Source organism: Corvus moneduloides, chromosome 4 (assembly GCF_009650955.1).
Source record: "Corvus moneduloides isolate bCorMon1 chromosome 4, bCorMon1.pri, whole genome shotgun sequence".
In the NCBI taxonomy this organism is placed as follows: Eukaryota; Metazoa; Chordata; class Aves; order Passeriformes; family Corvidae; genus Corvus; species Corvus moneduloides.
This window is the reverse complement of record NC_045479.1, coordinates 50,556,560-50,573,110: the sequence shown is the minus strand read 5'-3', so window position 1 is coordinate 50,573,110 and position 16,551 is coordinate 50,556,560. Positions and strand designations below refer to the sequence as shown.

The 16,551-nt window shown below is 37.0% G+C and overlaps 1 protein-coding gene across 1 annotated transcript in view; it reads right to left on the bottom strand.

Moving 5' to 3' along the window:
• CFTR (CF transmembrane conductance regulator) overlaps positions 1-16,551 on the bottom strand; it is a 91,498-nt gene that overhangs the window by 26,228 nt on the left and 48,719 nt on the right. Inside the window, exons 14-21 of the mRNA XM_032107494.1 lie at positions 15,697-16,429; positions 14,447-14,575; positions 10,809-10,846; positions 9,595-9,848; positions 8,482-8,561; positions 4,181-4,331; positions 2,865-3,092; positions 704-804 (exon numbers count right to left, since the gene is read on the bottom strand). Coding sequence (XP_031963385.1) covers positions 704-804; positions 2,865-3,092; positions 4,181-4,331; positions 8,482-8,561; positions 9,595-9,848; positions 10,809-10,846; positions 14,447-14,575; positions 15,697-16,429 — 1,714 coding nt within the window. The remainder of the gene's footprint in view (positions 1-703; positions 805-2,864; positions 3,093-4,180; positions 4,332-8,481; positions 8,562-9,594; positions 9,849-10,808; positions 10,847-14,446; positions 14,576-15,696; positions 16,430-16,551) is intronic.

The following is a 16,551-nucleotide window of genomic DNA, read 5'->3' as shown; positions in this document are numbered from 1 at the left end:
TGAATGAAGTGGAAAGAGATAAGTAACTATTAAATTTTAAAATAAAATCTAAAATTTTCATACATTTAACTTAACGTATGATGAAAACTGTAAGAACAAACATATTCTTTTATAAGTTTCCTGTTTGCTTCTCACACCTCAACAAATTGGCAATGAGAGGCTAACCTTGTGAAATACTCTGTTTTAAACCAAATCCTACCTATTAGAATTACATACAACTACAAAGTCTTATGTCAGAGGGCATTTTACATAAAACCAGAAAAAGATTCCTAGGGAAGTCAAGGACAGATTTTTAAATCACTATTGAGAATGGGTGAAAGGAACTCAAAAACATCCATCATGATCTGCTATGCAAAGCTGCTAAGTAGACCAAGGAAGCTATATTATATATATAAATACAGGAAATATAATCATAACAAAACAGCCCAAGCCTTTTTGAGGTCTTCCTATCACTGCTACATCTGCAATCTGAATCCTCAAATGCAAGTATTTGCTGTTGCCTATTCCAGACCAGGAAAACTTCATGGAAGAACCCAGTTTGTGCTGTCCCAAAGCCAGTATTTTGCTATCAAACATATGAGGGAAACTTTTCTGACACATCTGCGTGATATTCAGCTCTGAAGATAATTCACTGCACAACCATAATCAACAAAAAAAGGCAATTCCTCCAAAGAAAGCACAGCATGGTACATTTTATGCTTACCAAACTATCAACATCTATGCTTGAGTTTACTGCCCACTGCAAGGTTCCCATGATGTTCATAGCTAAAGTAAGAATAATTCCAGCTGTACCTGGTCCATCACCTGTGGAGAGAAAAACACATTCAATTACTATGCAAATAAAAAGCCATTAGAAATCAGAAAATTAGCATGTATATCTTAAAATGCATATTCATACTCTCTCCTCTTTTATTTCATGGAGAAAACATGGATTTGTTAATCATAAAAAGGACTAAGAGATAAATCACAGTAAAACACCTGGCTTTGGCACTGAATTCACTAGAAACCCTAATCTGCTTTGGCAGAAGAAAAAATTAAATCTTGGTACTTAAGCTGTAAACAGAATCACATCTCTGCAATCTTGATTTGACTTTCCTTTTTCTAACACATATGAATCTGTGAAATTATTCTTATCTAATTAAAACACCACACACAGCTAACAACTTTAAAATTCAAAATGGCTTACATTTTCATTTCTTGGACAAAAAGAGGACGTTCTCCTTAGTGTTGCACAAAGATGCAGATGTATATTCTTTAGCTTTAATTGTACGCTCTAACAAGCATGGGATTTTCCAGGGATTTTCCTTTATGACTTCATACAATACAACATAAGCATTTAATCTACCACACCGTCGATTTTCAACCTCACTACATGTTAAATGGAATTGAGAATTTAAGCCAAATGGCTTTCTATGATTTCTCCATTCTTTATATAGTTTTCTTCAACAAACCTCCTCCTGTTTTGCTTATAGACATCTTTTTATCTAAGTAATTATAAAAGTAAGCAATAAAAGCAAAGTATTCCTCATGAAAGCTGATAAATTAAGAAAAGGAATTTAGTGCTGCTCCACGGGCCTGTTATTTATAACAGTAAAGGTTACAATGGTGGCAAGATGACAAATTGTAATATTTTTTAAAGTGTTTCTAACTCCTTTTCTCAGGTAATACATCCAGGAAGACTAACACAAGAAAGGGTTTTCCTAAAAACCCCAAACTAAGGACACAAAGTGCGAAATGAGAAGGACAGCAGGGAACATTGTTTCCTATGAATGGTAGGGGAACTAGAAGTCTCCTTAGTAACAGAAGTACTGCAAGTGCCTATTTTCATACAGAAGTATTTGTGTGGCTGATTTTTTTTTTTTTAAATGTAATGAAAGCTAGAGCTCCTTATACATAAATAGAGGATAGCATTTCATAAACTGTACAATATTTGATAAATTGCAAGCTCGTATACAACTCCTTTTCAACACTGAAGTAGAGCTGAAAGAAATTTGAATATCGTTAGATTTAAAAACCTCCTCCATAAAATCATCAAACTCTTGTTCATCAGTGACCATAGTACTGAAACTGCAAACAGATCCTGCACACAAAGTCCAGCATAAAACTTGGAGACATAGAATGATGCCCAAACATAACAAATGCATAGTGAATAAAAAACTGTATTTGAAGTAATCTCTATCTGAGTTTTTCCACAGAAATGAACTATTAACATTCTGGGGACATCATACTCCTATTTTTTGCTTGTTTGAGGCTGGCTACACCTCATGGGCACCACTTCAAATACAAGTAAGATATTGCATGATTCTCATTCATATACTGTGTTTACTAGGAGTGGTGAGTCATTTTTCAGGGGATTTTGAATAGAATTTGCAAAACTTCACATAGAAAAATACATCAGTGGGTTGTGAATTAAAGAATGGATGACAATTTCTTCTGGTGTGGGCTTTAAAAGATTATTAAAACTTTTCATGTCTTAGCCATTTTGAAGTGAGAGGAACATTAACTTCTATTTATTAAAAACCTTTGAGCTATACAGGTGTGATCAACATCCAAGCTTCTCAGAACAGTAATGTGGTTTCAAACACGAGATAATTTTACAGCAATTACAATCAAGAAAATGAAAGTTTTGTCCCTTCAGTTATTATTTTCAGATTAATCCCTTTAATGAGTCCTCTACAATATCAGACTGCAGGTAATAATGGTGCTATTTCTATTTTAATTAAATTGTGTTTACTACTATGACATACTTAAATCAATGCATGCTAAATTTTGCAACCATTTATTTCTCTCAGAATTTCCTAAAGCTGAGCTGTTAAAAAGAAGCAGCAGACTTCCATTTCAGTTTTCGGGTAAAGTTACCATACCTGTAGTTATGATAGAGATAAATGCCACGGCAACAAAAAAGACAACAAAGATAATTTCTATCCTCATCTGGAACCAGCGCAGTGTTGACAGGTAGAGGAACCAGTTTGCCGTGTGTAGGTTCAGAGCTTTGTGAAATAAGGTCTCAAAATACGGCTGCCGCCCAAAAGCTCTCAGGGTCCACAGCCCTTTTAAGCTTGTAACAAGATGGGTGAAAATTGGACTCCGAGCTGCAAAGTGTTTAAATTAGAACAACATAAACATGCATAAGCAAATACCTCTGATATAATGCAAACACCCACCCCATGCTCTACTGTAACATCAGTGTGTAATTTACATACGTTGTCAAAGTACATGACTGGAGTAATCCTAACGAAGGATATACAACAAAAGTCTTTCCAAGAATGGGTTGAAATTACATTCAGTTTATTGACAGGAAGGATGACAATAATTCTTCATAGTTAGCACATAACTAATTGTCTCATATCTACTTGGGGAAGCTCTTGGCCTTCTGTAAGATGCCACAGAAAAGAAAGGCTGCTCCTCCCCAGACAAAATTAATTCCTGCAATTTTGATAATTCCATCATATGAAGCTTTTTTAGTACAGGCAGAGTACTTTAATGCTCCAGATTCAACTGCACTGACATGGTAATTTTAAGCAGATCTTGCATTACATAAAAAGTGGTGAGCCAATGCTGGATCCCTGCGAACATCAAAGAAATTTAAATTTAGATCTGAGGTGCTCTAGAATTACACTTAAGGGAAGAGAATCACCACTGTTTAAGACTTAGGACTGATTTGCTGAGGATCTGCAAAGCCAGGCAACAGTTCATGGTCTGCAAATTCATACTTCTAAATGAGGTTTTCAATTTTATTTGGAACATTTTAGTCTCTTAATGGGGGAAGAGGAAGGAAATTTATCAAATAACTTATTCAGAAATAAGAGATCTTTGTGATCAAGATATATCCATTGAAAATTTTTCTAACGAAGAAACAAATTCAAAGGGTACATACCAAGTCTGACCACAATTTCGCAAGTTACATTTACTCTCAAGAAAACTGTATGTCAGGACTCTATTTGTTTTCAGCTGCAGTGGTGATAAAGACCATCTTTAAAAAGGCCTTTTTTATTCCTCTTTGGCAGCAGAGCACTCAGTATTGGCTGGATCAGTAACAGCCCTGGCTTTAAGGAGATACGAGTTCTGCTCCCAAAGACAATGTCATCTTGCAGAAGAGGCAAAAAAGAGGAGAAAGGGTGAATCACTTCTCAACTGATTTGTTGTGGATTTAAAAGTCTACCAATTTTGCTGCTCCTACCTTCAGATTCCAGTTGTTTCAGCTGCTGAGAAGTGTGGAGGAAGTATGCCCTTAACAGAATAAAGGCTGCTATCACAGGCACTGATGCCAGGAAGATGTAGGGCTCTAATATTGAGACTACTGTTATAGCGCCAATCACAATCAGTATTAACTGTAGAATGAAAGAAAAATACTATTGATATAGTAAACTTGTAATTTTATAGACTAGAGATTGGTGGTGAATCTCCTTTCTATGGCAGCTATGTACTGTTTCAACAAACATAAAGCGCTAACCTAAGAAGATTTGCAGCTGAGAACAAACCTCCATGAAAAGATCATGAATAACTTTGACCAGATCCATAATCTGTTGCAATAAGCTGCCATATATTTCTAAAAGATGGAAGAAGTGTTTTCTGTAGTACAATCGGTATTGCAGGCTTCTAAAATATGAAGCCACACAAAAACAATAGCAGCTAGGCACTCACTCTCCACTTAACAATTTTAAGAACGACACTTGCAATATCTGCAGCCACCTGTCTTGTCTGGACTAGGTGTGCAAGACTGTCAGGAGCTGAGTGACATTCTCCTGCAGGTTCTGGGCAAAGCAGTCTTGCTGAGGATCAGAAAAAGTGGGAAGTTGTACTGCTTTGCTTGCTCAAGGGACTGTAACCCATATATGAAACTAGCACTACTGCTTGTCCTGATCAGAAGACAGGAAATAAATTGTAAGAGAACCTGTGGTATGACAAATTAGCAGTTTCAGGAGAAATAAAAAGGTGTTTAAAGATGTCAGAAGACTCAAAAGGAACAAAATTGTTTCAGAGTTAATCTATTTTAACCTACCAGAGACTACTACCATTTTAAGACCTCATCCTCAGTAGCTCCAGACAGATTTAGCTAATCTGGTCTTGATCTTTACTCTAGAAGAGACTTAAGCACCTAGACTGTTTTTGTCTCATATCTAAATCTAACAAAAACCAAGTGTATCAGTGTACATAGAATAGCAAAGTTCTGATTTGTATCAGGGTGTTACTTTTAACACTAAACAACTACTTCAAGCTACAAACTTACCAGCATAAACCAACTGCAAATGGACAATTTTTTGGACAAAATTATGAACGTTGCATTGAAACATCACTGCAAATGACCAGTCAGCAAAGAAACAGATGGAAAGCAAAACTAATTTCACATTAGAAAAAAGCACGCAGGGGGTGCTTATGCTACTACATCCACATAAACTCAAGGAAGGATTTAAGTTCCCAGTATTCAAAGTTAGAGGTCTTTCATGAACAGGCAAGCACATTCTAAGTTTTCTACCATTTTTTTTCATCAGAAACCTGAGCAATGCAATAGCAGCATCACGTTTTATGAAAAAAAATTACATTACAGCTGAACTAGCTAAAAGAGGAATGGCTTTGAACTGAAAGAGAGCAGGTTTAGATTAGATACTAGGAAGAAATTCTTTACTGTGAGGGTAGTGAGGCATTGGAACAGGTTGCCCGGAGAAGTTGCGGATGAGCCATTTCTGGAAGTGTTCAAGGCCAGGTTGAAAAGGGCTCTAAGGAACTTGATCTAGTGGAAAGTGTCCTTTCCTGTGCAGGGGGATTGAAACTAGATGATCTTTAATGTCCCTTCCAGCCCAAACAATTTTATGATTCTACGATTTCTTTCACTGTTTTCCTCATTTCTCTTAAAGGAATGGTGATACGTGTGGGTTATGCTTTGTGCAGGCTGTTTAGCACTGGTCTGTAGCAATGCAAAAATGGATTTGTGTTTACTCATTACTTCAAACTGCAGAAATTAGTAACACTTGTATCTCTCTCTAATTGTTAAGAAGCAAATGAGCTATTCAACTGATATTGAGCCAAGTTATACAGCTCTCACATTACTTGAGATTACAGTCACTCAGTGACTGTTATAATTCCCGTTTCTGTCATTTACTCAAATTTTGTGAAGGTCACCATGATGCCATGTTGTTCTAACTGCTGGTCCCACAGTTATTTCACTAAAAAGTTGAATATGAAACTCCATGTTATCTCATAAACTCCAGAGTCTAAAGTCAGATGATGAGACTTTCTCAAAACAGGCAGAAACAAAAATCTAAACCACAAGCCAGCTGTATTGGCATATAGTTGAGGAATGGCAGCAGCGGGCTCATGCAGCCCAGTTCAGAGCCACAGTGCTGTGCTGCAGTGCCCCAGATGCTGAACTTTCAGCCCTGGGAGAGAGGCCAGACGGGGAGACATATTCCGCTGTTTCCCAGTTTGGAAAATGCGGGTGGTAGTAGACAGAGCAACTCAGCAAGCATTCAGGGTGGCAATGACTGCAACAGCCAATTTGATTAACCAACAGGAGTTGATTATTTAGGGAAAACCAGTCATGATCACAGGCATAAATGTTCAGTGAGTTCACTAAGAATTTTTGAGTGTGACCATATTAAACCTTAGGGACAAGCAGTATGTGCCAGCAGCATCTCACATGAAGGATCTCCAAGAAACGAGGACTGGTTGATAGAACTGGGTTTAGCCTTAAGAGAGGGCTTTGTATAACTATCTACTGGTATTTATTATCTTTATATAAAATATACATGTTTCTGTATATGCAGTTTTTTATGATTTACATAATTAAAAATATATTCTGTTTATATAGACACCACTAGGTATTTCTTGTGGACCATATGTGCTTGAGACAAATTCTTTTCAATGGCACACACTGGGAAGATAAGAGGCAATGGGCACAAGCTGAAATGCACAAAATTCCATTTAAACATAAGAAAAAGCACTTTTATCATGGGAATGGTCAAACACTGGAACACGTTACTCAGAGAACTTGGAAATAAGCAAAATCCAGGTTGGCCTTGGGCAACCTACTTCAGCTGAACCTGCTTGGAACAGATGGGTTGGAGAGGTTCCACATCCTAGGTCCCCACGTCCCTTCCACATTCTGTGACCCTTCAACAACCAGCAGAAGGAAGAAGTCCTATCTATAATTTTACTGTATCTTCCAGAGGAATCTGACTTTGTTCATTAGCAGAGTCCATGGAAGTCTGAATCTATGGAGGACCAGAAAGAATTTATTGTGAAGGAATGACTGTTAAAATTATTCAAGCCAGTGGGTAGGTTCAATGATCTTCAGAAGAAGAACCTGGAAAGACAGGGCAGCTTATCACGCATGTCTAGAAGCCTCTGCAGCTGAGACTGAGGAGAGAAACGTGAACCTATGGGACAATAGGGCATAGCTAAACCTCTGAAAGGCATCAGAACAGAAAAGCCAAATATTGGGATTTTCCTTATTCTTGAAAACATGAAAAACTAGTCAATTTCTTGTAGAAAGTTTGAAATGTAGAGACAGACAAACTCACATACTTGTGGAACAACATCCCCATGCTAGATCCAAAATATCAGAAACAAAATCATCATATCAGAAGAGACGGTAATAACTACTGTTGATGCTGAAGATCATACTGCTGATTCAGAGTCCCAATGTCCATGTTTACTCATTCAGCAGGTCCTCATGACATCAGCAGGACATGAAGTAAAGCTGTAATGTACCTGAATCTCTTCATGTCAAGCTGCACTGGCCTCTCTGAAGTCATGAGTTGAAGTTATCAATTACTCACAAAGATATAGGGAAAGGAATTCTGTTTTTATCAGATCATCATGTTGGTAGGGACCACAAAGGAGGCAAACTCACAGATGGAGATAGGCAATCTATACAGCAGAGTGTTTGGGTTGGGTCTGTACATCACCTTAATAATGTAGAGAGGAACAGGAGCGCCAGGGAAGATTTGCTCCTATTTTTAAAATGTTCTGGGAACAAGTTCTACCTAAGAAAAAGCTGGCATTTCCAGAGAAGACAACAGAAAAGTCAATAATATATTCAGCAGAAGAGAAGTAAACTAAGGGTTATGCTAGCAAACTGGGAACAGAAGAGCTTAAGGAGGGGAAGTTACGAAAGTGACTCAATGTAATCAAAGAATAGCATTCAAAAAATAGTAAGCTTGACCCACGAGGAACTAAGGAATGCCCTGTATGATTTACAGTTGAATGTGGGCAGCAGCAAGGATACTTGTCTGGTAGGGGTCTGCAGGGCAAAAATACTTCCGAGCCTGAGTCATAAGAGTGGTTTGCATAAACAGTGGAGGTATGTACACACAGAGGCAAGTACTCAAAAACGAAGCAATAAAGTTGACCTACAGGATAAGCAGCTACGTAAATAGATACATAGAACGAAAAAATTCATATGATTTCTTTTGCAAGATGTACAGCTGAAACATTACATGGCTACAAGACAGCAAAAGTTACAACTTTTATTCTACAAACCTGAATGAAGTCAAATACTGTAAGTGGAAGTAAGTCATCCAGCACTGCCGTATCTTTTGAGAACCTGTTAAGCATACCACCTATGGATTAAGGAAAAAAAAAAGTCAAACATTTTCATACCCCCCAAATCCCACATTTATTACTTTAACAAAAGGGACAACTGTTTCTGAATACAAAATATTAAGTTTTTTTAAGTACAAGCAATTCCATTACAGTTAAGTGGAGCTACGGTTTCTTTCCCCAGGGAGGAATTTGGCTACACAACTTCTGTTTCAGCTCTTGGTAAAAAAAAAGCCAGGAAAATGTAATTTAAAAAAAGAAACAACTAAAAAGGGCAGAAACAGAGGCACAAAGGATAAGGTCTGTACCCCTTATTCAGCAGGCCCTGCTGATACACAGGTAATTTGCACATCAGCATTTGCACAAGTTTGTAACCAGTTTCTTCATGTCTGAGTAGAATTACTGTATTAAACATCATGTAACAACAAAGTTAAGAGTATAAGGGAAAACAAAGGAGAAGCCCATTGTTGTATCATCATTTAGCAGTGTCTCCTGTAATCTAGTACTTACCAGTAAGAAGCGTACGAGATAGGAGTTTCATGTACAGTGGGAGATGGAACTTGTTGCACCAGTTATATAATGAGCTTTATATCAACTCCCAAATTTGAATATGCATACCATTATTCACAATAACTGATGTTTTATGCCATTTTGGTAGGACTGTTCATTAAAAAAGCTCTGTTTATCATCCACATCTGATTCCTTGTCACTCACGACGTAACTGACTACATCTTTTCTATTGCAGTTTTTGACAAAGTCTATTCTTTAGAAGTTATTCTACTTTTTTTGCCTAGAACAGTTAACGGTTTATTTCTCCCAAATTTCTTTTTTACAGAGAGATATTTCAGAATCAGAATTGACAACTGAAATATGTCACATTTAAGTGCAATCAAGTTTCATTAAAAGATTCACAAATTACCTTATGTGGCAAACTTCTAACATTCTGCTTGACTGAAAATGTAAATGGAAGGCAACAGTGCCCTTTAACATAATGAAAACCATTTAATTGAAATTAAATGCACAGATAAGTCAATCACCTCCCATCTCAGTTACCTGCTTTCCAAGAGTTGAATGTTGACATAGGTGCATGAAGAACTGCATGCACCATCTTTTGATGAAGAGTTTTAGACACTGTTATAAGTGTATGCACAAGGGGCAAACCTCTGAAGATTCCCATGGCAAGCAGGGTATCTGCCACTCCCACATAGATGTAAATGATGTAGTAGCTGCTAGTGTCAGTGACAATCACAGGAGGGTTGCCAGAGGTGCTGTTTTCTGACTGTGTTGAATTTGCCTTCAAAGCTGACCTGTGTGATGGAAATGAAAAATAAATGCATTACTGGAAATTGTGTGCTTTTTCTCTTTTGTTTACTAAACAAAACCAAGCAGTACTCCAGTGTCCATTTGGTTTAAAACTATGATAATGGTTAGTATAGATATTTCCAGTAATTTTTAAAATACTGTCATGTATGTATGAAATATAAATTATTATTTGCTCTGGTAGTCTCTTGCAAATCTACTGCCTGTTTAATCACTAACAAATCAAACATAATCCAGGAAATTATATCCACTTCTTTTAAGCAGAAAAATTAGTTTAAGTCTTGAAGAAACTGAATTATTATGGAAGTAAAATGCTTTAGGTATACTGTAAAAATCAAAGCCCTTAGTGACTTAATGTAGATGGAAATCAACATAAATCACTCCACCTCCATCACCTAAGTCACCATATGCTCCTATACTCAAACACACAGACCCATTGCTGCAGGACAAAAACAGGGATTAAAAGCATTAACACAGGAAAAGCCACTGGCTTTTTCACTACTCAGTATGTTTTAACCTTCAGCTGCCGACCCTGTAACTTCTGGGAATTCTTCATAGATGAGCAGAGGAAATTTTACAAATGGAGTCTTACAGAAACTGCTCCCTTAAAATGTTCCTAAGCAAAAGTCTTACCCAGCACCTCTGAATCACAGTATATTGAAGATAATTGGGTCCATACATCCCTAGAGTGAGCTGACCCAGGAAAATCTTGCATACACTCTTGTGTACTCAATAACAAGGCATAAACCATTCGACTGTTATTGCATAAAGAAATACCAGATACCACCTGCACAAGGTATTTAGATTTTCCATCTATGAACCATTTTGTTGACTATAAGATAGTGACTATGCACATAGAATTCTGGCAGAATTTATTCATTATTTACAGAAAAAAAATTAATAAAAAGGAGACCCCAGTTTCTCAATAAATTATCAGCACTACTTACTTTTGAAGAAACCATACCCCACCAAGAGAAGCAGCTACCTGTGACCAAAGAAAACACAGTCAGATTTTGTCCTATCACTTTATGTAATTTTTCTCACTTATCTTTTTTCATTGACTTTATACCTGTTTTTAGAGGGAGCATAATAAATGGGTGGAAGTCAAACTTACTTGAAGCAAAAACCTTGTAATATCTGCTTCTCTCTCCACGGAAACAATGCTGTGCATCCCACCAGGAAAGCTACATTTAGACTTGTATGACAATCAGACTCTCAAGTGTCTAAATATTCTTGTATTGTTTTTTATCATACTATTAACAAAGGTTTGCTAATGCCTTCCTAATGATAACTGTATGCCTTAACAGATTTTAAGTTTTAAAGATTAATATTCTTAATGACCCTAGAAGACTAAAGTATCTTCAAAGGCAGCTATTCAAATATGAATGTCAAACCTTTAATATTATTGTTTTTGCATTGTTGTTCTTGCTAGCTGATACCTACATTTGGTATATTCACTTGATTGATATTGCTTGGCTGCTTAGTTTTACATAATTTTCCACATAATTCCACATAATAATTTACATAATTTTACACATAATCTATTGCAATAGTTTATAAATGTAGAATTAAACCCTTTTTTTAAGAACCATTGTAAGATGGTTCAGCATTCAACAAGAGTTTAGTCTGTAATATGTTCTTGTCTGTCCATCAAAATACTGGAGACCTTCGTCTAATCTATCACATTTTTAGTTTGCTCTATTTCTATGATCATTTTTTCTAAGGGTTGAAACAGTTTTTACAATTTCTTCCCATACATTTTTATGTCACTGGTACAGAAATGTATTGTGGTAATACCCCAACAGAAAACTGTTGTCTTCTCTTTGGGACCCACTAACTTTTGCAGGTCTTACAGTAAATAACTCAAGATTGACCATGATGGTCCCGAATTCAAGTATTTGTAAAATCAGGCTTCTTTCACGATACTGTTTTTACATCTCCCAACAGAATTCTGTTCTCATCTTGACTCCTCATAACAGAGGAGTTTTTTCAGCTGTGAAGATGATGGTAGGTAATATTGTCACAGAATAGTTTTACAAAGCCTTTCTCTGTGTTTCCTTCCAAAACTGCTCTTCTTGCAGTTCAGCAGCCCTAGTCCCTGGGTATTACATCTAGGAGACACAGTTTTGAGCTGCTAAAGAGAGCTACACAACATACACCTTGCAAACCTAGGAAATATGTACAGTTGATGTCCTATTTATGGTGATCTGCATGGATTCACCTTGGAACGTGCAATACAAAGCAATCCATTCAAAATCTAAAACAGCATCTCTGAAATTTCTACAGTAGTCCCACCTGTTGGGGAAGATGAAACAGGAAAGCCTTATAAATATGATTGCCTGACAAAAGATTTTGGGAATATGAAAACTACAGGCGACATCGAAATGAAAGCCACTTTCGAAATACCAAATCTTAGTTACTGAACAACTGGAAAACAATGGTATGGTCAACTGAAGGTAATCCCCTCTTGATTGAACAATACCCTCTGCTTGCAGGCAGGTCCAAGGGTCAGAGCAGACCCTACTAGCTCAGCAGAAGGGGTCCAAAGAGTAGTTTTTAGAAGTTAAGATGTAACACTCTATGGTAATATAAGAACTCTTATAGGCTGTATGTAAATGCTATAGGATTTGTATCTTGTATTAGATTGGTTAGTGACAATTAGAATATTCAGTACAGAAGATGATTTATTGTATTGTAACCAGAACTTCAGACACTCTTCGCAGACTCTCACTCTCTCTCTTACTCTTACACACTCTTACTCTCTCTTCACACACACTTCTTCACTCTCATTCCTCTCGCTCTCTCTCTCTCTTACCCGCTTACTCTCTTGCTCTCTTGGGCCTGCTCAGAGCTGCCAGCTGCAGCTCTAAGCAGTGCCCCTATACCCACGCCCTTTGCAATAAACCGCATGTTCCAAGATCTGACTATAGAGATCTCTCGTCACCGTCCCCGTCGCCGTCCGAACCACCCCAAAGCTCCTACACCACCCAGACCTGAAGGCTGTAAAAACAGCACTTTCAATTTCTTGAATGTTCATCACTAGCCTCACTTCATTGTCTCAGGTTGGAAGGGTACAAACTGTTAGCACAGGACAACATAAACATTTGGCATGGTATTTCAGCTCACACACAGAGGTTTGCTCAAGACTGGACTAAGGCTGGGTATCTACCAGCCCATTCATTTACCAATAGGCTTTTACTTCAACAATAGTCACACTGGAAAATTTAAAGCATATGGAAACATTCTTTGTCATAAGATTTTTTTTCAATTAGAAGAGGAGGCTTTTGAACCGTTTAAAAAAGCTTTAGTCTAAAATAAAAGCAGAAATGTGTAATCAACGTAAGAAATATATGCTGAATATACAGGAATAAATCTGATATACCTTAAAGTTAACATTTTCTTTGCCTCTAAAACTCACATTCAGCTTTGCTGTTGTTTACATAGCCATTTTCCACTATCATGAAAAAAAAACTTACATGATAAGAAGAGCTACACATCTAAATACTGTCTTGTTTCTGGAGTTGGTTTAAAAGTTTAGGATGTTAAACTAGATCTAAGCTCCAGGATTTATTCCTGGTCCAAGAGAACTAACTTAAATCACCTGCAACATAACATTAGAGTAAATGCAGAATACCATCAGCCACATCTTTCTCCAGAGAAGGAAGGTTGAATTTCACTGCAAAATTGCTAAAAGCCCTTTGCTGACAATCAGCCAGAAACTAGTCCTATATTCCTAATGGATTCTTCTCTTCATTCAGTTCATGTTGAAAAATACCAAGAGAAATTGGCACCATATTTTATAAGTTGACATATGAATACAGTCTAGTTGATTTCCCACTATGAAACATGTTCCTTCCCTTTGAAAAATACTTGATTTGGGATATTCACTATAGAAGAGGACACTATGAGATTCTATATGCTAAATATCTTTCCTAAATTGAGACACAAGACAAAAAGCAGGCAATTTCTGTTATATGAAAAACAGTCAAATGTCCATGAACAGCCAGATATTCTTCAGTACTTTTTCCAGTGTTTTACACCATCCTTGGAAAAAGTCTTCTCTGCAGGCTGCAGGAACACCCCTTCCATCTTTAACTGCCATCACAGGCATTCAGCACTCTGCCTTACTCACTACTCTTCTTTCACTAAGAGCAAAGCTAGTAACTCATTTTCAAAGCAATTTTCCAGAAATTATGTATGTGCTCATCAAAAAAATTATGGCAATTATTGTTGTGAAGTCCCCAAGACACTGCAAAGATAATTTTTAATGAAAAATGGAAGATTATTCACCTGCAAACAAGAGACTTGCGTAGGGCAACAATTCCCATTTATGGTACCACATAGCAGAAAATAACCTGGATAATTTGAGAAGTTGGGTCTTCTGCTGCTGTGCACTAACCACTAACTTCGGTGAAGAAATGCTCATCTAAGCAGTAGAAAACTCACTGCAATTTAATTTAACAGCAGTTGTCAATAAGTCATACATACATGAGTTTAAGTCTTGATGCTTTATCCATTCTTCACAAAGAACAGTTTGAACAAACATCATTTTTTGCAACATGACACCAAGCACAGATTTTCTTACCTCAACTAAGAAGACAGCCACACACAAAATCAGAACAAAAATCAAGTTTTTGTGGATAGTAATGTATCTGAAATAGGTATTCCATGTAGCAACAGTACCCATGCTTTCAGCATCATCACTGAAGCACTCCTGTCAAAAAATCAGTAAGATAATAGTAAGCATGATAATAGTATCTCTGTATAAAAATTTCTGACATATGAATGCTATCATTCTTTCTGCTAACTCACTGCATATAATTGAGCTGAAGCATTAAATTGGCTGATAATGGCTGGAGAGGAAGGTACTGACTGGTTGAGCCATCTTTGCTATAAAATACAACCGAGAGATTATTTGAAGTTTTCAGACAACGAGAGAAGCTGAGATTTGTCCAGCACTACCAGAATAAAAAAACTATTAATCAATAGCTATTTTCTTTCAATGGGAATTACAATTGTGATTTTAGAGTAAATTTGTAAACATGCTGAGATTTTTTTTTGCTGCTGAGCTCGAAAGAAAAAATGGGCGGTGCTTCAGCAAATTATGAATTTAAATTTTTTCTTGCAAATCTGTTTCTACCTAGGAAACTCCTCCAGAAAACTTTCCTATCCTCAGAAAATCAGCTATCACTTTTTAAAATGAAATTAGTCCATCACGACCAATTGAAAGTATTAGAAAAAAAGAAATTTTGGTGCAGTTTTTGGTATAAAACTCAACCTTCTGGTTTTTTCTGCACATTCATAAAACCAGAGTAAAATCAAGCTTACCCCTCCATTTATTATCTGCATCAGGACACAAGAACTAAGGAATCTGAAAAATTTATCAAATTTGATCAAAGTCCAGTTTTAAAAACTGTGCTAGTATTTCAAATGTATTTTATTTTTTCCATGAGCCTTAATGTTTCACAGGTGAATTTTACATAAATGTTTTACAACTATGGTTTTCCAAGTTATGGTTTCAAATTTCATTTTATCCTAAGTAATCTGAAAGGTAAAGTGCAGGAGATGTATATTCTGTATTGAAACTCCCTACAGATAGCACTCAAAGCTGAGCAAAAAATAAGGCAAAATAAATTTTTGAGGAATTCAATGATTTCAGGATGATACTTGAGCTTAAAATTTTTCAGAGATATTCAAAAAACATATTCCATAAAGAAATACTGCATTAGGAAGGAAATAGTCAAGTCCTTTTCAAGAAGGAAAAACAGATGAGGAGTATATTGAACTAAACCAACACCATAACCAAACCCAAGATGAATGTAAATCAACACACACCTTCAAATCCTCTTCATTGATTTCATCAGTTATGTCCAAGACACTGTCTCGAGACACACGCCTGGTGTAGATATCCATCTCAGAAGACAGGTTTGTCTGAGGCACCATAGACATTTTCCGAAATGTCGTACTTCCCTTTTTGGAAAAGTTTGGTCCATAGTTCACGGAGGTGCTCGTCATCAGGCTCAACACCGACTGCCTCCTCCGCCCTTGCAGCACAGGGTCAGGGCTGAGCATGCCAGTCCGCAGCAGAGCCATGTCCCCCGGTTCTAAGTCAGGTATCAGCGAGAGTCTCCTCTCTGGTGGGTCATTGTGGCCATCGTCTATCCCATTGACCTGCATCCCATTCTTCTGCACTACTGAGAACTTCCTGTTTGCATTAAGGGGGTTAATAATTATGGAGCTCTTCCTTTTGTCATTAAAATCTGATTTTTGTTTAAAAGATTGCTTCTTTATTTCATTTCGTGATCCCATGCCTTCTCCTTCAATGGAAAATCGTCGGAGAGTCTCAGTAAGGATTGAATTTCTTCTCTCTGCACTGAACTGATCAAAAGAATCAAACCCCATCAGCTCTGAGCTGAAGTCTGGCCGTTGACCCTGAAGTTCAGAAAATGTTCCATAGAAATAGCAACCCCCTTCATGTAAAATTAATATTTTGTCAGCAAGCTTTAAATGTTCCAGTTTTGAAGTAACCAAGATCCTAGTTTTATTCGCCATCAACTTGCACACACAGCTGTAAAAGATGGAAGCGTGAACATTTAGACTTTTTTGTTCTCATGATTAAATGATACTATTATCCCTTCCCATTTACTTTTACCTGCCCAGCTCCTAGTATGAGTGGACTTGGGTGCTCCC